We start from the raw sequence: 24,572 nt of genomic DNA, 5'->3' as shown, positions 1-24,572 counted from the left end.
AATAAACAATTTATAAACAAAGAATAAAGTTTATTCTCTTCTAATCCAATTATTTGATCGTATAAATTGTAGAAAATGTGATTTTATTAAGGTAAAATTTAGAGGAGGTTCTAAAACTTTAGGCAGATTTCTTTCTTTTATCACCAAATTTGGATAAGAGGATCATACAATGAAAATAGCTGACGCTACTAACGTAAACAAACGAGGTGAGTTTTCTTAGAGAAAACGAGTTACATAAAGAAGTTTGTATGCACGTTCGACCATCCACCTTTCACCTTCGATAGAACTTACGTGGGGTTGATCCATGAAAATTGGACGTCACGAAAGGTTGGAGTATGCTTTAGGTTTAGTGAATGTTGAAACATATGGATAAAAGGACATGTTTTATATACATATATATATATTTTTATCGCTTATGTAGAATACGCTATAATCTCCAAACATTGATGCAAAAGTAGGAAGATAGAAAACAAGAAGATAGGGGATATGCACAGACAGAGGAATACATCTGAGCTTGCATACTGCAACTTTTCCCATCAACGCGTTGCTAGTCTGTAGCTTGTTATGCGAAGCTTGAAGCATGTTACACCAGATGCCGCATATTGGTTCACCTGACCCATACCAGAGAAAGGGACTCAACCTCCTAAAACCTAGCCGAGCATACCGGAAAACCACTCCAAAAGGTCACCGACTCATACTCACATATGCCAATCTGAGCTACATCTCTTGCCAAACTGACGCTAAACTAACATCAAGAGGGTGAATTTCAATCGCTTCTCTCTACGTGGTCAAATGCCTCAACTATTTCATTCTTTTATTTTTACACTAAAGAAAACAAAATTCTACTTTTCTGCTATTTATTTTTATTTTTTTTTTCTTTTCTTTCATCACGTTTTATGGAAAAAATTTTTAAGTATTTCTACAAACATTCAAGTAATAAAATTCCAAATAAATACTCAAACAAAAAATCCGCAATACTAATATTTGTTTTCTTTTTTTGTAGAATAAATTTTTAAAATTGAAGAAAAATATAATTTTATCAAATAAACAAACATTGAATTAATTACATGTAATTGGTCAGTTTATTTCTTTATTCTCTAATAAATAAGCAATCTCCAATATGTGCCTATTAAATCATTAGTATGAGTATTCACTCTAAGAGCATAAGAGGGTTCTATGTAGCTCGACTATTTCCGACCAAATTACAGCAATAAATTGAGTAAAATCAGCACAGTACGATTAATTGTTTGCTATATACAACCGTCGTTATTTATTCGTATACTTGACGAAACAAATTTACGCCATCCACAGTTGCATTATTTGAATTCTTATTAACTAGTTGGTAATTGATTCTCTTTTTTTTTAACTTAAGTTTAAAATATATAATAGTGGAATAAATGGATTTTACTATCATTTATCCACACAGTAAGTTTGTAAATATTAATATAAAAACAAAAGACAAATTTCTCTCTCTCTCTCAATTCTTGCAACTTGAAATGCAGATGATGATCTTGATACTGAGTTGTAATAATACGTGACATTGGGCACGTGCCAGTGGTATATACCATTGTAGTTACAGCTCGGTGCATATAATAGTATTTAATATTTCCGTAGCACGTATTCATCCCATCATAGCACCGCATGTGGATACTATAATTTCTGTCTCACACCTTGCAAACACAGATCCTTCACAGCTTCTGTGGTCAGTTATGATTATACAATGACTAATATTATTATGAATAACAGAATGTTAATTCATTCTTTACACATACATATTGATAATTCAATCAAATAGATATTTATTTAATATTTAAATATAAAAAAGGATCAATCTTTTAATAAATAAGCTGTCAAATCAGTATTTCATTATTAAAGATAAAAAAGTGAAATAAATTGACATCATATTCTAAATAAATTGAATCAAGTTAGAGATTTAATTAAACTCTAATATTTGGTGCATCTATAGATATTGAATTTTCTAAATGTGATTTTTTGTTGAACATGACTCTTGATATATCCAAGGTTTTTTAATTAAGTTTGAAAGATGAAAAGAGAAAAAATGAAATAAAGAGTTAAAAAGTTTCTATGCACCACCTCATGTGGCTATATTAAAAAAAGGTTCTATAAACCTTCATGCATATTTAAAATGTACGGATAAAGATAAAAATAGGAAAGTTAGTGTGTGTGTGTGTAAAATTCAAAAATCTAATTAACAGTAATAATGAAAGAGATTGAAATATTGTGAAATAAAAATTCTTTTGTGTGTACCAAGTATGTAAATCTTGGAGTAAGCTTCTCATTAAAATAATACCAAATAAACAAGGTAGCATTAAAGTTCTTAGCAGTGTAGTTGTCACTTCAATAAAGTTTGTAAACTTGCTGCATTTGCAGCTGCTCTTGCGAACAATGCCATCATAGCTCTATTTTAGAATTTAGATGCTCCACTCGGTCATCTACTATCTTTCCTTTTCTCCTCTCACTACCTTATCCGCATCTTGAGGTCAAAGGCAAATGGCTTGGAAGCGTCAAGTGATACGGGAAGTGTGGCGCCGTTGTCTAGTCAAGAAAAGCTTGCGCTTGACGCAGCATAATAGCATCTCAATTTCATATTCTAATGCACTAACTGAATACCTACGCCTTAATGCAGTTATTATCTAAGATATCTATAGTACTTTGAAATACATCTTTCTAAGTACAAGCATATCCTCAGTCTTACTTTCATTTTAAACCGACCTATTTCAAAACTGCTTTTTAATCATTTCTATCAAATACCTAACACAGTTTCATTAAGATATAATCCTTCGTTAAATAACTTCATATCATCTTTTTTTAGGATATCATTAATAATAAAAACATATTTCAACTTTGCATTTATAAAGAAATTTCAGCAATCATGCCTGACATTTAGGAATGTACTTTCTGTCCAAACAGTCTGTCACCCGAATAGTGTCTGTCAAGCGAGGAATGTGTCGACTAACGTTATTAAAAATCAAGATCACACTACTGTCATCTATTTCTTTCAACGTCAACTGTATTTAATAAATTTGAAATAATTAAAAATGTCTATTATTTTATAGTTATTTATAAAAAAAAAAAGAATCCATCGATTTTGTAATATTTTTATTTGGGGGTTGATATTAAATTTATTTCTAAAAATGTAAAATTAGAATCATCACTGGTAAGGGCTCGTAAGATTCAATATTTATTGAACGAATATACTGTCCCACTTTAGTTCTTATTTGATTTATGCATATTGAATATCAACTTTTGAATATTTTCGATTATATCGTACTCCAAATATTCTTAGATATGACTTTCAAAAATAAAATTCTTCTAACGGGGAATGATAGAAATTTTTAATATTTTAGAATAGATAATAATTCGAATAATAATTTATAATTTATTAAAAGTTAAGGTAATTAATAATATAATTGCTTTATATAAAATTAAAGTGAATAGTTGATTTTATTAGCTGTCAATGTTTTTTCATTGACATGGACTTTTATTATCTGTTGAGAACAAGTAACGTCAAAGGTATCAACCGGAATTCCGTATGTCAAATATCTTTTCTTAGATAAATTCTAACATATATGAACATTTACGTAGTAGTACATTCCGCTTTCAGAGCAAACTAACATGAGAAATCTCTTTCATTCTCCTTTCTTCGATATATTTTTTGTTCAGGTTCAATTATTTTTATTTTACACTACAATTTAATGTGTAGAAAAAAAATTATTGGGTAACTTTCAATTAATTAAGTTTCATCAAGAGATACCAATAATTAAAAAGTTACATAGATAATCAATTATTAATTTAAAGATTTATTTTTTAAAAAGAAAAAAAGAAGAAGTCTCGAAGGCTATTCTTTGGAAATTAAAATTTTGATTAGTTTATTTAAAATTTAAATTTAATCTCAAAATTCTAATGACAGTCATGAAAGATAATGTAGTTAAGATGCAGCAAAGTGTATATATAGATATAAGTATTTACCTAACCATAAGGAGTTAACTGATACATCCCAGGAAATAAGCTAGTCCACAGAACAGTATCCTTGAACTTCCTAACAACATTAAAGTTACTTGAGTTCATCAGGTACCATAACTTTCCTTGTCCTACGGGTTATAGGTTCACCAAAACTAACAATAATATTAATATACCAAGTTGATTGAAGAATTTTTTAAATTATTCTTAAAATCTCATGTTCATTAATATTAATATATAATTTGGGATGATTATAATTACCACCACTTATCGCTATTAATAAAATAATATTCATTTATTAAAATAAAATTTATTAACGTTTGAAAGTTTTTTGAGCATTTTTTTCAATTGGAGGATTATTAGCAGTGAGTGAATTTAATTCATAGTTAAATGAGGTAAATAATATAACCCAATTTCCATCCACCTCATTCCATCAACGTAACTCTGTATTTTCATTTTAAATAGATAACTCCAACAAAGTTAGAAACACTCTAGGATTTACGGCCGTTTATTTTCAGTATGTACTTTTGTTTAGGACAATTGAAGGTTTGTTAATAATTGACATATTTACTTTGATAGAAACATAAATCTCTTTATGACTATTTGTTTGAAAACTTTCTTGTATACTAGAGACTAAGTAAAAGGATATTTGAAGACAATTAATTCCTCTGTTGACTTATTGCTAGCTAAACTATTGATTAAATTTGTCTATTAATTATTAATGAATTTGTGAATATTTTAGTTAACGTTTACATTAATAGGAAACTTAACAAGAAAGTCTGAAACTAAAGTTTCAATTCAAATAGTTCTTAAAATTTGAATAGTCGTCGTGGTACTAAGGTCTGGTGCTAGCATCCTGACTTATTAGAGTGTTGGTATCAATGAATTATTTATTAAGGTGAAGTGCCCAAAAATTTGTTAACCACTCCAAGAAAAAAAAAACAATGATTGAATACATTACTGAAGTTTTTTAGTTTAAATTAAAGTAAAATTAAACTTTAATAAAACATAACTAAAATGTAAATCTCAAAGAGAATTTATTTTAAAAAATACTTCAGAATAATTTTGATGAAAAAATCAGTATGACATTCATGTATCAGTTGGTAAATGATTTACTACATCCAACTGATGCAAGGCATTAGAGAAATAAAAAAAAAGCCAAGTGACATCATGGGACGTCTCCTGTGGCTGGGCTAGCGAATTTCCTTTTGGCCAGTGCATCCTGAAACGTCCATCATACCCAATAGGCGTCGAACCAATAATTAAACCAGCCATGCTGGCAATAACGTATCTCACTAGTACGTGAATAGACTTCGTTTTCAGTGCTTGGCTATCTGATCAATTGCATTTGTATATCTATAGATGATGCAGAGTTTAAAGTACGTGGATAGACTCACCGTGCAAGACTGATGCAAACGTAGAAGCTTCAACAGCATAAACATAACTAGTTCTGGCATAAAAGATAATAACGCAGTTATAAGAGGATTTCAATATGTAGTTTGTCTTTAGAAAATACATCGAAGCAATATTGATATTCAAAGTTTATTGAAGTGAAAGAAAAATATAAAGATAACGCAAGCATGAAAGATATTTAAAAAAAATACATAATCAATAACATTCAGACATGCTTTTGTACTCTTGGTAACATTATTGGCTGCATCAAATAAATCTTAAGAATTCTACCTAAGTAATAGGTATTTATACTCTAACAAAAGCATATTCTTGGGTCAAGAGTAATTTCATTGTTGATTATAATATTCTTAAATAAAATAATAATAATACATGTTCAACATAGCTGGATCCAGAATGATGGCAGGATCATTGCATTTTTCCTATCATTCTCCCATCATTCTGAATCCATTCATGATATGTTAGACATGTTTTATTGTTTTATTCAAGAGCATTTTGATCAAGAATGAAATTATTCTTGATTCAAGAAAATCATTTGTCAAGTGTACTTGTTACAAGTGTCTATACCATGAGCAATTAATTGTCACTTTTACTCTCATCAAGAGATTATAGACTTGTTGGAATTTCTTTTTCATTACCAATAAATTGATTAAAAAAGAATCTTCAAAAATAAAATATACGTTGAAAAGGAACACCTTTAATCTGATATTGTAGGAATTGTATTGTCAATATCATCCAAACTGCTTAAATTAAGACAGCCAACATCATTATGTTATACTAGCCACATAATTATATTGATTCAGTAAATGTTATCATATTATCAGATTCAAGTTGACAATATCAATGCAGTAATTACATCGGTATCACATAAATATTCACCAGAACTATTATTACAAATATTACAAATAACATTGTCACTGTAAATTTTAATTATTGTTTTATTTGACAATTTTTTATCAAACAAGTTATTTATATTATACGGTAATTAAGAATTGAGTTTGGTTAGATAAAAGTGAGTGTCGAGTGAGTAGTTATTTATAGAAGCAGTTTTTTGCTGATTCAAAGACTCGCAATAAATGTGAATCGGATAGGCAAGTGTGGTTGTTAAAATTCATGAATTTGGAGATATAACCAATTAGGTCACAAACTGTGAACTATGATGATACCCGTAAAAACTCTTGGTTCACATGTATTGTCTGTGAAACCTTTAATAAAAGACTCTCCAAATTCCATGGTCGTTTCATTCTTTATCAAAGCAATTAGTGTCCTTCTATGCAAGTCACATAAATATAATTAACCTTTCTTTTCATGTATAGTAAATATCTATAGAATTGTTGAGTATTTATTCCTCTTTCTCTTTACATTAACGTACTTTATGTAAATATATTTTTATTTTAGTTAGTAAATATACGGTTAATAACTTGTTCCAACTTTATTTTCCAGAGATTGATTTCAAAATAGTTAAAACAAAAGTGAGAAATGGTATTTTAATGAGAATCTCGAGAACATGGATTTTTAATTAGTGAATTTCATAAATTAAACTAGCTATTAACCTAGATTAACATTAAATCAGTCCTATAATTTATCAATATAGTAATTATTTTCAAGTTTTAAAAAGAGCTATTTAACCGTTAAAAAATAATTAAACACTTGAAGGATTAATTAGGATTATATATTACTCACCTTATACCTCCACGAATGGTATCATAGTTCAGCATTCGAGATCCATGCCTCCAAGTCACATAACCAGTAGGATGAGGCACTCTGCTCACAACACACTTAAGCTCTATTGTACTACCAGCTTTATAGAATTTGTCTCCAGCAGTTGCACCATGTTCATCAACTATTTCCACTCGGGGTACTGAAACAAATAAATCGTTCAATAGATTTTTAAATTCACTCTTGGATGATATCATTATTGGAATGATCAATTTGAAAAGTATTTTAATTCTACCACTAGCTATGGATATCAAGGATTGTTGGTATTATATAATCATCAAGTATAAAGACATTTTGAGACTTTCTCTCAAGAACAGATTGCTAGGGTAACTTCTACTAGTTAAATGGCTGTTGTGGTTCTATATGAAGACGTTGTTAATTATACGTTCCGCATACCAGAATAACTTAATTACGTCAGTTTACCAGTTAAGTTACGACTTCAATTAACAGACAAGTCTAAATAAACCCATTGATTTATCTTTTATTAGCTATCGACTTCTAGTGATTACATTTTCTTTTCAACTCCATTATTTTTCTACCTCTTTTTTTTTTAATTAAAAAACAAACAACTATTTAATAGAAAAAAAAAATAATTAGACCTAGAAGTTTATAAGAGATAGAATGTTTATATTTGAAATTATAAAAATAAATTGATTCTATTAAAGTAAAACTTGATACCTTTTTCTGGGAAGATTTCTTCCTTTACGGATAAAGTAATGAATAAAATGAAAGAAAAAAAACCTGTAGCGCTTTTACAGCAATCATTTTTGTATTTTAGCCTAGTTTTACACTCTATCTTTATTTCTCGTACCTAGATGTGCCGAAGCATCGGAAGGCAATTTGCTAAAAGCACTAAAAGAAACAAACTGGGTCGCCTGTGTGTGGTAGAAACAATGAGCCACGAAAAAGCAAGTTTCACTATCAGGCGTGATGAGAATCATTTGCTACACTTGAAAACAGAGAATCAGTGACCTTTAAGGAAAAAAATACCGAAGAGGAAAGACAATGCTAGTAAGCGTAAATTTGTACGATTACTTTTTACTTTAATTTAATTAAAGAAAATGTTTCTTTTTCAATTTAATTGAATCAAAGTTACTGAAGAATGTTTTCTCGATACAATATTATTTCTGATACTGGTGAAATTTATATTAAAGGATTACTTTCTTGTAATTCCTCTTTTTTTTTTATTATTAATTTCTATCATTCGTTAATAATTTAATTTTTTTTTTCCACGAAACCACTTAGTCTGTGTCATTTTTCTATACCTCGAAGATATCTTTTAAAAGAAAATAACAAAAATAAATAAGTTAAATAAGAATCTTGATTTCTCAAGTCTAGAAAACTTTCTGTTTCATGAACTTTTAGTATGCGAGAAAAAAATTTACTCCTTGTGAAAGCTTTAGCTATTACGCAAGCTTAAAATATTCGACATTATGCTTCTTTTTTCTGAACTCTTCATTCTTTCAATAGACAGATGCATTGTTTCTGAAGGAACAAAACGAAAGAGATGAATGGTAATGCAGATCCTTTCGTTCAAACTTTACTTTCTTCAAACAAAAGTTTTCATCAATCGAAAATAAAAAATTCTATGAAAGACTTATTTTAATACGTAAATGAGTTGAAAGGATAATAATTGAAACATATATGATAGCATTGACGTCTTTCAGTAATAAAGATCATCATCATCATCATCATCATATAATACAGATTTATCATGAAGGTTAAACTTGTGTTCAAACCAAATCCTTATCTCTTTTTAAGCCAAAACCACATCTGGTCATGAGTGTATTCGAAATGTTGTTGACAAGCTCAGAAACTCAACCAATGTACCAATGTACAGTAGGATACCACGAATTTTAGATCAACATATAGCTTTTCGACTATTCAAACTACACTCAACAAACTGACTTTAAGTTTATATTTGTATTTCCTAACGAACTTCATAGGACTTTATCATCTCTATGACTGTGTACACAAAAAGAAAACTACATAAGTCAAGCCAAAATCATTCTCAAGAAGATCCTTTCAAACATATCAAACATCACAGAAGCTTCATCTTCTATTCCTTTCAAACTATCAAAAAAAGATGGTATTCTTTTATTCAAATAATGTTGATGTATCTTTTATGAAATTGCAATACCTACATTGCTAATTAGATAAGGATATTCTATTATCTCATATTTAATGAGCAATGAAGCATTAAGTAAATATTAATTGAATACTACCAATTAACTAGATGATCGACCAGTGAATGGAGTCATGAGAATTGGAATGTAAGGAGAATATGATAGGTATCATCTTGTCCTACACCCATTCTCATAGTAGGCAACTGTGTGATCAGTTCTCTGTTGTCTAGACTACAATGTTAATTTGCCCACCAGAATCTATCAACATATAGACATGGTTATAATAGTTAAGTCCTTTCTCGTAAGGATATAATCATACTACATGAGTACGTTATAAAACCATGTTCGTAAACAATCAAGCACTTTCCATTGGGTCATCATCCAAAATTCACCATGTGTTTATTCATTCAGATGGTGTAGGGGTATTAACATATGTATACATATGTGTTTCATGCATGAAGGTTTATAAAAAATCACACGTGCATGGGCTGTGAGAGGAGAACGCGTTGAAAGCGTTATCCTTAAACAGGAAAATGTTGGTAGTATGCATGAATATCACGTTGTTGATGTACGAGAAATGAGAATCAATACGTAGCACATGTTACTGATGCCCAGTTTTACTCCTTCCCATCTCACACCTATATCTGTTTGTATGAGCATTCACTCGGCTTTCTAAGAACATGTCATCTGCTATCTCTACGCAACTATACCATGCTGTTACTGTCTATTTTATACTCAAAAATAAATCGTTTTCCTATCAGTTCTATCAAAATGACACGGGATAAATAAAAATGAATTTCGAAATTAAAAAAGAATATTTCATTTCCAGATAATAAAATGTGAGACTTTATATTCTTTACAGATATATCACAAATTTATATATACCAATAACGAATTTTATTCCTATTTCGATGAATAAAATTGTTGTATTTATTGTAGAAGTATGAGAATATGTCACTTTAAATAAAACTTTATTCACATATTTTTTAAGGAAAGAATCAATTGAAATCTGTCTAGAATTATTAATGAAAACAGGATATTTTTTGATTGAATAAAATAAAAATGTCAAGACGTTGAAGAAGAATGTATTCTTGTGTTGAATTTAATATAGTGATTGTTAGTTGATTGGCTTGCCAGTCATTATCTCTATTTCACGCTTCCTTGATCTCAATGTCTACTGTCCTTTGTCGAACATAATAACATTGCCGATCAGTGTTGTTCCGTACGATCAAACAAAACAGTAGTGAGGTCATGAGGACATGGAATTGAACAGAATGGGTGTACTGGAGAGACTAAAATAGAGTAAAACGAAGGGATCACAGGATGGTTTGGCACATTCATTACTTCCACAAAATGCTGGTGGTTTGTCATGTTTCTAAAATATCTGACAAACTATTTCTGTGTACCTTTTTTTATTGGATCAATTAAGATATAATTACACTTTGTTTTCTATCAAACAATCAGTAATGATGATGACTTTAATACATCAAGAGGTCTTGTGATATTGTTAAGTACTAGAAACCTTTTAGCTTGCTCTCTGTCAATCTCAATGGTAAGTCTAATTGCTTGAGTTTCTTTTCAAGTCTACATGTTTCGTCACTTCTAACAAGGATCATTGAGACAAGTTTGTTCAAGTGGTAGCTAAGCCTGAATAGCACAGTTTCTTCTTTGACATTGCTATTGACATACCAAGGTTGTTAGGAATATTTTGGTATGAGCAATTAATTAAGACTCTGAAAGCATTGGATTGGAATCATGTACCAATTTCTATATGAATAGATGTCACCCAAATGTACTCTTTAAAAATAAATCAATGGTATCCATTGATTTGCAGTCATAAAACCATGATCATTGTTTGAATTAGTGCTGTTATCAATTTAAACAGTGAATATTCACTGATTCATTTTCAGAAAGTAAGATACATACTCAACAACTAAACTAATGTTATGCATCTTGCATAAACCTGATGAAGATATTTTCAAAGCAGAGATAAAGATTTTTAGAAGAGTTTATATTGGGTCATCTAAAAGTCATTCTATAAACATATGCTAAACAACAGCATCATGCTTCTCATCACACGTGTGTATACTGTCGTATGCTGCTTGCATTCTCTGGCCACCAGAGACATTTTGCCATCTCCAAAACCACTTGACGTGCATGCAACATGTATACATTTCCCATTTTCAACCATCACTGATGCTTATAATAGTAAATACACATTTACCTTTACTTTGTGATCAGTACAAGTACCTAATATTATTTTTTATTTAAACATAAATGCAAAAAACTTTGAATCGATATCTTTTAAAATGGATACGCTATTTTTTCTCTTCTTAAAAGAAGAAAAAAAATTTATTAGCTGGGCGGTAGATCGTGAGTAATAGTACGAGCGTTACTCGTGCCAATTTCAATTTGATTTAGAAGTCGCCTAACCCAACCACTACTGTCAAACTCAATGAGAAATCGATTGATTTGCTGGAAGATAAAATCTTTAAAATAATCTTAGAGAAAATTCTGGATAAATAAAAATGTATATATTTTATTCATGTAACATAATTTAATAGACTCATTAATCATAAATTGTAGTAATTATTAAGGGAATTTCAACTAAGTCTCTTAAGTACATTAATTATTTGGTGATTAGCTATTTCCTCTAGATTTATATTGTGCAGAAAATATATAAGCATTATTTGTGCATAAGAATTATTCTAACAAAACAGTTAATTGCTTCAAAATAGACTTTCTAGACAACCATGAATGATTGTTGGATTTTTTAGACTGAGAATAAATGAGTTCTCATTACATCACTAAAATCCGAGTCATTTATTTGATTTCTTTCTAGAAAAAATGCCAATGCAGGCAAAGTCACTGTTTTTTTTTTCTGTACATGTTACACATATCGTTCTGCATGTGTTCAACATTGAGCTGAAGTTAATTAAAGAGACACAAAACAAATTCATCCTTACTACGTTTAAATCCTCTCTCAGATTCTATTGGATTGCAATAATTACGCTGCAACCACTGATGTAAACCTCCAAAGAACTCATATACTATTTTGATAGTTTTAATTTGTTTAGATTTCTTGAGTAATTCGTAGCTTAGTTAATGAAGTACCATTTTTACAATCTCTTCCTTCTAAATCTTGACAATAAAATAAAATAAAACCAATTCATTTTATCATGATAAAAATAAAAAGTAATATTTATGTATTAATGTTTAAAATAAATTTCTACTTCCCTTTTTTATAAAATCGATTTTCCATAGAAGAAGAAGAAGAAGAAAATAAAAATGTAAAAATAGCTTTTAGAAAGTGTGCCAATTAATGACTTTTTCATCAGATAATCAAAAGCTTTATAGCTTGAGGAAATTGACTTTGAACAGGAGTATTAGGTTTAGAGCTTCACAAGCACTATGCCACATAGATCTACACAATCGTTGGAAGCCTCGAGAAGCCGTTTCGAGTAAATTGAATAAGCTTTCGAGGTTGTTAGTGAGAGGCGTTCAAGGGGTCGATAGGGGTAAGATGGAGCCAAAGCGAATAGTTGTGGGGTACAAACAGAGGAGTGGAGAAAGTAAATGTTCGTGTGTGGCTCCTTGCACTACAATCCAAAGCTGTCGGCCGAAACATAACTACACTTTTAACGCAATCTGTACTTGAAGACTTAATTGCACCTAAATATGCTCTCTATTCCATTGCTCAATTCCAGTTGTCAGAATTGATTTGACTTTTATCAACAAAAATTCATGATATTTTAAAATAGAAACTCCAAGATTTATATTTTATTTCAATAAATATTCTATTAAAAATAATAAAAAAAACAAAAGATAAGAATATTTAAATTAAAAAAAAATCTGAAATGAATTTCACTAGAACATAGTTTGTAAAAAAATTCGTAAAATATCCCTACAGAAAGTTTTATCGTAAATATTCCTTGCTAACTATAATATATGTATAGATAATTTGTAGTCAAGTTTTGAACTCTTACAAAAATATAACTTTTAAAAAAATCTATTAAATAACTTTAGTAATTTTTTAGAGATATTAATCTTCTAAATTCTAGTGTTTTTATTTATTTATTTTTTTTTGTACATTAGCTAGATAAATTTGATGCTAATATATATATTTCAATCACGTTGTTGAAGTAGATTCTCGTAATATTAGGAAGAAACCATATGAACATAATACAGATGACAAACTTGTAAATCGATTATGCAGAAAACGTATTTGAATTGAATAAGGTTTTGTTATTTATATTAACAATAAAGTGAAGAGTCAAATATTAAACTTTAAATTACTTGATCTTTTGTTATGTTAAACTTCTTCAAGTTCCAAACTTGAGGCAAAGTGTTTAATTTGGTAATTATTCTACAAAAACTATCAACTCATTAATTATTTCTGTAAATATTACAAAGGAAAATGTGTCAAGTGTTACACCTTTTTAATTACTATAATTAAAGTGCAATTTTTTATTACAATTAATAAGAAAAATCATATTTTTAATGACGAGAAAAAAAAATCAATTTTTTTAAAGTCAATAAAAGAAATATTGTTTCAAAATAATATTCAATTAAAACTCGTATTTAAATGAGAAAATTTTTTTTTAAATCAATTAAACAATTAGGGAAATTCATAAATTAGCATATTTAATTTCAATGTCTCTGGAAGTCGGGCTTATAGCATTTCGCAAACAATAAAAATATTAGAATGAATGAAGAAATAATTTGAAAAGTTATTATACGATTATTCTATTAACAGTACACTAATTATGCAAATACTGGACAAATAATGTAATTTTACTTCAAAGCCTCACCAATAGATTCAAAGGAAATCTCTACGGAAATGTCTACTTTGGTAACTTGAGCTATTCTACTTCTTTCTCCATCAAGACTTTTCTTCACTACATCGTTCGACCCTTATTTCTTTTACCATTTTCTTGAAAAGTCAATGTTTCTTCTTGCTAAGAAGATCGACGACGTTGCGCCTCTTTCGCTTTACCTGAGACTAGAAAACTTTAGATTTTTCGCATCTGTTTCAACTCTCTTCTCTGTACATCAAGAACTTGTTGAAATTGAATTCTGTTACATCAATTTGTTCCACCCTTACCAGCCGTATCATTCTAAGAGAATCCATTAGTATTTTTATATCTATTTATTTATTTTGTCTCTTATTTCAAATCAGAAAAAATTTTTTTTTTCAATCAAAACTCAATCTTTGATCAAGTATTTCTTATTAAAGAACTGACACTTTTATTTTTATTCTTCACATTGTTTATAAATATTTTAAAAATACATCTATTTGATAATAAATAAATAAAATAGCTGTAGAAATGTAGTAATGAGAGTCAATTTTATTAAAATTGAATCCACTTGTTTCATTCACCTGCAAATATGATGGCTTTTTAAAATTCAAAGCTCTTTTATCTCTCTCAGTGGCATTTACTTTTTAGTGAACTTAATAAGAGTCTAGCTTTTATTTTTCTCCTTACAATTGTTTCCAGCTTAAGGCACATCCTTGTGCTAGAGCGATTTTCTTCTTTATGCTACAAGCGCTGGTTTCACTCAAGCCGAAGTGGCTTCTGTAATGGTGCCAACAGATCGAAGCTATTTACAGTTATTTATTCTCTCTTTTCAGCCAAAACTACTCCAAGCTTTGCTTTCATGACAACAAATAAAAAAAAAAAAAAAAATAATAATAAAAAGTAGAAAAAAATTTTACTCTACAAGGTAAAAAAAAAAAAATATCAAATTTAAAAACTGTCACCTGATGTTCTACACCAGTCTAGTTTGTTACAGTGACCCTACTCACTCTTGTTTACAATATAAAAGACTTTTTTTATTTTATTTTAATGAGTTTTATCTTATTAAACTGACAAATACGTTTATTTATATTTTTTCAATTTTTTTTTTTAAAATAAAATGAACATTTGAATCAACTTTTAATTAAAAAAAAAAAAACAATAAGACTTATTTTTATTTTGTAATTTTATAATTAATGATTAAATTACTCAAATACGAATCTATAAAAATTTAAATTATTAAACATTAAATACTTAAAGTAATTTAATTATTAACGATTTAAATAATTAAAGTGAAATGTAATGAAAAGGATGTCTTTTTTATAATTCCTCTGATTGAAACTCGTAAAAGTAACCATCAAATATTCCCAATAAAATCGAATTAACTTTCTTTTGGCCATAGCTACATTCGCATCATCATTGATTTCAAAACAAAAGCCCTCGGGAATCTCTTGAAAAGCATTTATTCCATGATTTCATCCTTCTTGATTGTCAAGATAAGTACTGAAATCCATAAAGCTTATCATATCCGATTATCATGGTATTTCTTTATAACTTTCATTCCATTATTTTCATTTTCTACTTCAAACCGATAAGACTAAATGCACTTTTCCTGTTACAATATTATATAATACTTCGGTTATCTGTACTTTTTAAAATAATTTTACGTCCAAGTATTGATGTTAGAGAAAAAGTGTTTTTAATTAAATGCATCCAAGGATCAAGTCAATATAGAAATATGTCATACTAAATTTCAATTTTTCTTTAACATCAATTTATTATTAAGTATTCATTAAAAAAATCTGATTTATAAATCAGTAAAGATTTAAATAGCAACTGACATCTTATTATTTTTAATTAGTTTTAATATTACATCTATAAGATGATAGATTGATTAAATATTTCACTTTATAAACTGTTGTTTTTTTTATTTTATTTCTTATTAAATAAGTAAATTGGAATTATAAATTCATCATTAATTACAAGCAACCTTATATTTAATATTCAAAGCAACTTAACTCAGTAAAATATTGAAGATTATTTATTAAAATTTGATTAAAATCAGTAATATTTAAAATTTAAAAAATTAATGAAGTAGGAGGAAGTAATTAAATTGAAGTAAAAAAAATGATGCAATAATATATGTAAAATTAGAGAGAAGTAATTTTGTGTAAAGTGTGAGTTGTGATCGTAAATAAATCACTGATGATCTCAGGACAACATCCTTAGAGACGAGAGACCAACGATTAAAGTGATCTGTGCAGACTTTTTTTCTTTAACGATTCTTCTTAAGCTGTTAGGAGGACATATACAGATACGTAGGGATAGTAAAATACTTTACACATGAGATTCACTGTCTCAAGGGTAGTGTGACAAGAGCCATGGGGGATGCTCAATTTAATCCAAGACGCGTTAAAACGAATAGGAATCGATGGGAATACGAGCATCCTACTATATAAATTCTCAATAAACAACATACATCACTATTTTCTGAGACACATCTGCTCCAAGAAGCTGCAACTCTTTTTTACTTTTCAAATTTTCTCTTTATCGAATGTTATTTGAATTTATAGAGCTAATAATTTAATACATGAACTCAGATAAGGAACAAATAATAAATAAATAAATATATCACTAATGTATAGTTTAAATAAAAAGATTTATTATCAAGGGTATTATCACTTTGACACTCACATAGTTTCTTCAAGACCAGTAAATTCATGAAGCATCGATGCAGAAGCCACTCACAAGTTTCAGAATATGAATACACTAAATGCAAGGGACATTTTAGGTTGAATAATATTACCTATTCAACAGACAACTTGAAGGATAGCAAAATTCTAATACGTTGAAGGAGCTTAGAACTTTAGAACATGCTTACTCTCTTAAATAAATCAGTTAACAGGATTATATCATTGGCCATCATAACTAGCATTGGTCCAGTGATGCAAAATAACACCATTGGTTATCAGTGCGATTGGATTGTTACTGAAAACTAGTGAGTAGTTACTGGTTCAGTGCAAGAAAGTAATTACCCGAAACAACGCAAGAATGTCGTTAAATTTAGATATTTTGTCCTATATTTGTTATTTACGTATGAATCTGCCGTTTTTCTGAAGCAGATAGACGTAAGGTTGTTGTTAGAAAATTAATGGAATAATGATATATAGGTGAAAAACAGTAAAACATGAAAATGTGCATAACTTTTATGCTAATGGTGGTACGGGGTTGATCGAGGGCTCAAATGAAAGATCTGGACGAAAGGGGAAAAGTCGATGTAGTGAAAATCATTTTTGGCAAATAATTCATGCTAAAATTGAAGCAATTTTCCGTTTTACTCCATTTTAGGGGTGAAATAAGTAATTTTTTATATGTTTGACCTGATTCCGCATTTCTACACATCAAGACGAAGAGAATGAGTGGTCGAACTTGTAAATCGGACAACTTTGATTTTTCGACCCCAAAAAATGGCAAGTGGTACCCCTTTCCATTTTTTTAGGCCAAAAAATAAAGGTACTCCGATTTTGATGATTGAGGGCTCATTCTCTTCGTCTTGATGCGTGGAAATGCGGAATCGGGGCACCGGTCAAGAAAATTCACTTTAACACCCTTAAAAACGGGTTACACTAAATACAAATTATAGAATATCATCCCCTTGACTTTAAACCCTTATAACTCATGAACGGACGGTCTAATAACTAATTTTGAGGACGTTTTGGAAAGCTGAAAATCCAAGCTAAACATTCATATCCATGAAATGTGTTTAAAAAATTTCTTTCACCCTTAAAATTGCTAAAATATGAAAAAAAAACACATTTTTCTTGGGAGTTTGCCACTTATTTTGGCAATTTTAAGGGTGAAATAATTTTTTCAAACGTTTTTTATCGATATGTATCTTTAGCTAAGATTCTGAAGTTTCCAAATACCTCTTAAAAATCTTCATTAGATGACTTGTATAAGAGTTATAGAGGTCCAAAGTCAAGTGAGGGTCAAAAAATTACCTATTCTTTGACTTTGGATCTTTATAACTCGTCGAAAAATTATCAAACAATGGTTTTTAAGAGATATTTAGAAACTTCAGAATCTTAGCTAAAGATACATATCGATAAAAAACGTTTAAAAAAATTATTTCACCCTTAAAATTGCCAAAATAAGTGGCAAACTCCCAGAAAAATGTGTTTTTTTTTCATATTTTAGCAATTTTAAGGGTGAAAGAAATTTTTTAAACACATTTCATGGATATGAATGTTTAGCTTGGATTTTCAGCTTTCCAAAACGTCCTCAAAATTAGTTATTAGACCGTCCGTTCATGAGTTATAAGGGTTTAAAGTCAAGGGGATGATATTCTATAATTTGTATTTAGTGTAACCCGTTTTTAAGGGTGTTAAAGTGAATTTTCTTGACCGGTGCCCCGATTCCGCATTTCTACGCATCAAGACGAAGAGAATGAGCCCTCAATCATCAAAATCGGAGTACCTTTATTTTTTGGCCGAAAAAAATGGAAAGGGGTACCACTTGCCATTTTTTGGGGTCGAAAAATCAAAGTTGTCCGATTTCCAAGTTCGACCATTCATTCTCTTTGTCTTGATGCGTAGAAATGCGGAATCGGGTCAAACATATGAAAAATTAATTTTTTCACCCCTAAAATGGGTTAAAACCGGAAATTGCTTTAATTTTAGCCTGAAATATACTCTACTAATTATTTTCTAAAGTAATCGATGATAATCATCTATTGCAATCGAAAATGTTTTATTCATTTTTCAAAAATGTAGAAATTTTTACCATTCATTCGACTAATTTCCATCTAAATTTGCGTAATCTGTTGAACTCAATTTAACTACTACCTTTTATACGAATAGACTTTATCTTATCATCGTCTACCAGACGTTGTATATCTTAGATATCGATCTACATACATAAATTACCTTTCCATGCTAAAACAAACAATATGACTCAAATAAGTGATAATTAACTGAGATATTTATGGATATAATTTCGCACGTATTAACTTATAATTGATGTATATATCTAAATCAGCAAATTAGGTAATATCAGAAAATAATATATTCGAATAATTCCAAGTTTCTTCTCACTATTCATCAAACTATTTCAAACTTGCTCGTGTTAACATGAAAGAGGAACTTTGGTTTAAAGGAGATAGATGGTGAATTTACATCTGTAACATGTGAGGTTTAAAGACTGTAATGGTTAAGTACATACGTAAGTAAAAAGCTTCATTTCCCAGCTAGTTTGTTAAACATAGCTTCACTTAATCGCCCTTTCACTACAAGAAAGAGATTAAAGTATATTTTATAATATATTATACATGACCTACTTTATAATATTAGTCTATGAGTTACGGTTGAAGTAATCAATCATCAACTTTGTCTAAACTTCATTTCGCGGTGAAAACTTTTAAAACGACTGTCAATCAGTTTATCTTCTCTTCCGCAAATTATTTCAACTTTAAATATTATTTTATGAAAATTAAAAAATTCACTAATTACATTAAATAATACAATACTCGATATAAATGATAATTCACTTTGTTTGTAACAACTAAAAATATCTCAAAAGATGAGAAAACTACGTAAAGATATTCAAAATATTCCAATATTATTTTAATAATAAATTTAATTAATTACATATGTTGTATGTTTATTAAATAATATAAAATGAATGCTAATACAATGGAAAATGAATATAATTATTATAAATAGATATAAAATATTCTTTTGAAATAAATATTTCAAAATGTAGGTCATATAATAGTATTTTATATTATTTTTTTTTTAATAAATAATAATAAAAATAAATCTAAAATCTGAATAGACAAAATAAAAATAATTGATAATTAAATAAATAAAAAAATTCCGGTTTAGTAAACTTCCAAATCAGATGAATGAAAACATTAGATTTCCTACGCAAATTCTTTTGATCTTCTAGTGATTACTCCATTATTAAAGCTCATCAGTAAAACTCTGCAGATTAACGACTCAACTTTTAGAACTCCTGGATAATCCTTCCTTATTATTCTACTTGAAATGACAAATTTTCTATCTAAACAATTAATAGCATGAACAAAAGATTTTAAATTACGATATAGTATTTTGTATACCAAATAAAACAGAGTTGAAAGAAAATTCTAAATAGCATAATAATTATCAGTAATTAATAAAAAACCCGAGGCGTAAAAATTGAACTTATTTTGATCTTATTCACCCTGCTTCAATATTTAATTTCAGTTTGAAATCATGAACCTGCAGGTTCATTTTATATAATAAAAATTGTGCTAACTTTAAACTGGTAAACCTGCATAATTCCACTTTCAGGGCTTAAGGTTCAACTTAGGTTATTCATTTTGAGGAACTAGTTTTGAAACTACTTTGGCCCTAACAAACCTGAATCCAAACTACTTACATTCTATTATCCTGAAAATGAATCATCTAAGTTGAACCTTAAGCCCTGGAAGTGGAATTATGCAGGTTGACCAGTTTAAAGTTAGCGCAATTTTTATTATATAAAATGAACCTGCAGGTTCATAATTTCAAACTGAAATTAAATATTGAAGCAGGGTGAATAAAATCAAAATAAGTTCAATTTTTACGCCCCATAAGATAATCTGATGTATAGAAAAGGAATAAATAAAAGTTAATTGAACCTTGAGACTCTATTATAAAAATGATAAGTATCTAATATTGAGTTCTTAATATTTCATTTACTCATCGTACAATAGTAAGTCATCATTATACTATTTAATTGGTCATTTTCAAAGCATTTGAATATTACAATACTGCGATAGATAACAAGCGTATAATTCAACTCAATAATATGCTGTAGTTTAGTGATATAACCACATATACGCGTCGACGCCGATACATCGCGTGACCTGCAAGTGATGTGCTACTGATATAGTCGATAACTATAATGTAGAACATAATTTAATAGCTAATAGATTATAATTAGATTGAGCCCGAGAGGCTACTTAATATCAAATCTCAGACATACCACGTCTTGTAGGAGCTTTAGACTTTAATCTCATCTACAATAAATACCCTTCTAGGTAAATGGAAATAAAATTCTATCACTAATATATTCAAAATGTCTTCTATTTCATCAACACTTTTAGTGCATTGAAATAAAACACTTTCAATGTCGCAGTGATAAAATCATTTTTTTTTTTCACTTTGTTCTATTTAAATGTTATTAAAGTCACATACGAGAATTTTTTTTGTTAAAAGTCCATTATTTTTTTTTTTTTTTTCAATATGAAAATATTTATAAACTCTTCATGTTATTTCGTGTACAGTTTTTAGTGAATTTTAAATATGCATTGTTTGAATAAGTAAACTTTTAGTGATGATACATATATATGCACATTGATACATAAATAGGATAAATATTTTGTTAAAAATGCTCGCAGTAATACCAATTTAAAATGATTAAATTTTTATAATTATAAATATTGTATTTAAAATAGAAATATTGAATAGTTGAATGTTATTACAACGAATTATCTACAAGTAGACTATCTGTATGTATAATACTCATGACATATTATTACTTTCATACCAAAGTGAGTTGAGTACGTAATAAATATTCATAAGAAATAAAATTGCATATCTTTCTAGCCATTTCAAAGGATCAAAACGTATTATATCTAATAAAATAGTCTATACTGGTGACAATAAGAGGACATTCCTTTGAGAGTGACATAGTAAATAAAAAAATCCCGGTAAAAAATACCAAAGAGAATCACTTGGTGCATGAGTAGAATAGAAAAACAAGTGAAAGAAAAAAATGCCTGAGGTCATTTAATAAACTTTTGTATCTCACTATATTTGGACTGATTTATCATCAGTTGTCGATCAGAAAGATCAATACTTTATTCCTCAAGCTATTGAATTCTTTCAAAATGCACCTTATATATTTCAATTGAATTCTAGGACGCTTTTCTCCTGTGTATTTTTCAATTTAGTCCTTTGCCAATCCAACCAGACATACGACTTTCACAATATGCTTTTTGACACTTGATGCCTTACTATCGTAAGATACTTTTTCTAGTATCAACACATTACTATGATACTATAAACAAATCTAGAAATATTCTATCTAAAGCAGTGCTTTTGAAATGTAAATATTGATTGATTTTACTAGTCTTATAACATCAACATGTTATTTTTTCATCAAAATATTTCTGTTGATGCTTTTGGCGTTTAGCTTAAAATTACTCCAGTATTCTTTTCTTTCTTTCACATTCTGTCACTACATTGGTTGTGATGTAGAGTCCAAAACTAGGTAATCATTTAGAATTGGGGCTCCCGAATATGTGATATAGACTGTTTATATTCAGATGTAAAATAATAAGAGTATGATTCAATTGAGCTTTAGTTCTCAAGTCAGTCGAGCTTAAAAGTATTTACGATACAGATGCTGCTTTCTTATATAATTCAATATTAACCCAAGTAAAAAATTATCATTTTTTAGGCACGCCCAAAGGAGGCTTGATTAAAGCCCAAATCATTTTTCAGGCTCACAGAAAACATTTTTAAGCTTGAATTTGACACATTGTGAGCCTGGAAAATATGTTTAAGCTTGAATTGTGGACGTATTTTGGGCCTGTAAAATATTTTTAGGCTTGAATTGGGCACATTGTGGGCTTGCAAAATATTTTTAAGCTTGAATTGGACGTATTTTGGGCCTGCAAAATATTTTTAGGCTTGAACTGGGCACATTGTGGGCCTGCAAAATATTTTTAGGCTTAAATTGGGCTCGTTTTGGGCACTGAAAATTTCTTAAGTCAAAATTGGGCTTCAATTAAGTCTGTATTGGGCTTATTTTTGATTTTGGGCTTCTTTTGGGCCTATTTATTTTTATTCAGGATAATAAATTGATAAAAGAAATAATTTCATTGCTCCCATACCCAAATGTCCAATACACTATTATTGTTGCTATATAACTTTTACATAAAAGCTTTGAATGATTTTTATGAGACAAATTTGCGATACATTAATTGCCAATAAATCTCTACTCTAGATGACTCAGTGGCAAACATCTAACTTAAATAAGTATTATATGACTGCTGTAATAAAAAAAAAAAGTCAAGTAATTTAAAGTGAATCAGCTATTCTGATACTTTATTACGAATAAGAGAGAAAGGAAATTACTTGATTTTCTCTCTACATACACACATACACACAAACACATAAACGGTAGTGATGCGAAAAAAGTATTTGCCCACGTTTGGAATTTAAGTTCGTAACTGGTTGAACGGTTGCCAGCTGTAAAAAGCCCTCGAAATCGATGATGCTCTTTTACGGAGAAATTATTTGGTAAGTTTCAGGAAACCGCTTTTGGTTCGTAGGCAATAGAATCGGAATACATGAGAACCTGTGGTAATGCCAGGTTTTTCATTTTTTTTTTTTCTACCAGGATTTACCTTCCCTGAACACATTCTAGCCAATAGTTTATGGTATCTCATCAATTTCATTCAATGAACTCATCGATTTGTAGTCTTCAGAATTACTTTAGACTCTGTTGTTCTTTATTTCACCTTTCTAAATAAAAAATGACAAAGCAAATTAACCAACAAGTAATAAATAACAATCATTTATAGTTTTATTTTATACTTTTTTTTGTTTTAACAAATAAAATGTAAAAAAAAAAAAAAATCATTTAGAAATCCTCATCATGAAACATACTTCCATTTTGAATTACAATCCGTGGTATTGTCCAAATAAAAAAATTGTTCAAATGTACATCGTTAACAGGCTAATGGGTCTGTTTCATGATATTTATTCCAAAGTGTTAAATTTCACAGGGATGTAAAAAATAAATCACCATTATTCCAATTATATTGGAATTATTTACCATTTGAAACTGATTAATATAAATTTAGATTCTGTGGTAAGTTAATGTAAGATAATTTAATGATGCACAGATAGATGAAATGAAAGAATGAAAAAAAAAAAAAAAGTATTTTAAAAAAATGAAAAAAAATTTCATTTCATGATTACACTTTAAATTGATCAAGCATAAAAACCATCTACAAAACGTAGAATTTAAGCTCTCGAGAGAATCGAGTTTAGAATCATCGCTTTATCTTGGACAATGGCCCCCTAGCCATATAGCTTTTATGAAGTCAGGAAATATTACGTTATTCTATATGAATAGCAATTTATACTGGTCATGCACTTAGAACATCGGTCAAATGTTTTACATGTACGAATTAAATTTATGATATATAAAATTTATGACACCAACGAAATTATGCAACAATTTATTTTAACATAATAAAAATTTCAATTTTACTATATGACTGTGCATGTTGATGTTGAAGGAAGTATTTAAAAATTGTCATTTCATTGCTTATAATTTAATCGATTTTTTTTTATGATAAACCTAATTATAGTAGACAAAAATATTTCATTTCATCCTCGAAAGCTTTTTGTTCTCATTATCATTTAATTTAAGTGCGCCTGGTTGTCAAGACCGGCCGCAACTTAGTACTTCTAATCTTGAGAATGATTAACGACTAATA

At 28.8% G+C, this 24,572-nt stretch overlaps 1 protein-coding gene across 1 annotated transcript in view; it reads right to left on the bottom strand.

The window, feature by feature from the left end:
- LOC118066785 (peroxidasin-like) overlaps positions 1 to 24,572 on the bottom strand; it is a 76,571-nt gene that overhangs the window by 21,934 nt on the left and 30,065 nt on the right. Inside the window, exon 6 of the mRNA XM_035083109.1 lies at positions 7,075 to 7,252. Within this exon, the coding sequence (XP_034939000.1) occupies positions 7,075 to 7,252 (178 nt within the window). The remainder of the gene's footprint in view (positions 1 to 7,074; positions 7,253 to 24,572) is intronic.

Source organism: Chelonus insularis, unplaced genomic scaffold (assembly GCF_013357705.1).
Source record: "Chelonus insularis isolate UGA/USDA-ARS -01 unplaced genomic scaffold, ASM1335770v1 contig_355_pilon, whole genome shotgun sequence".
NCBI classification, from domain to species: Eukaryota; Metazoa; Arthropoda; class Insecta; order Hymenoptera; family Braconidae; genus Chelonus; species Chelonus insularis.
This window is presented reverse-complemented; position numbering and strand designations above follow the sequence as displayed.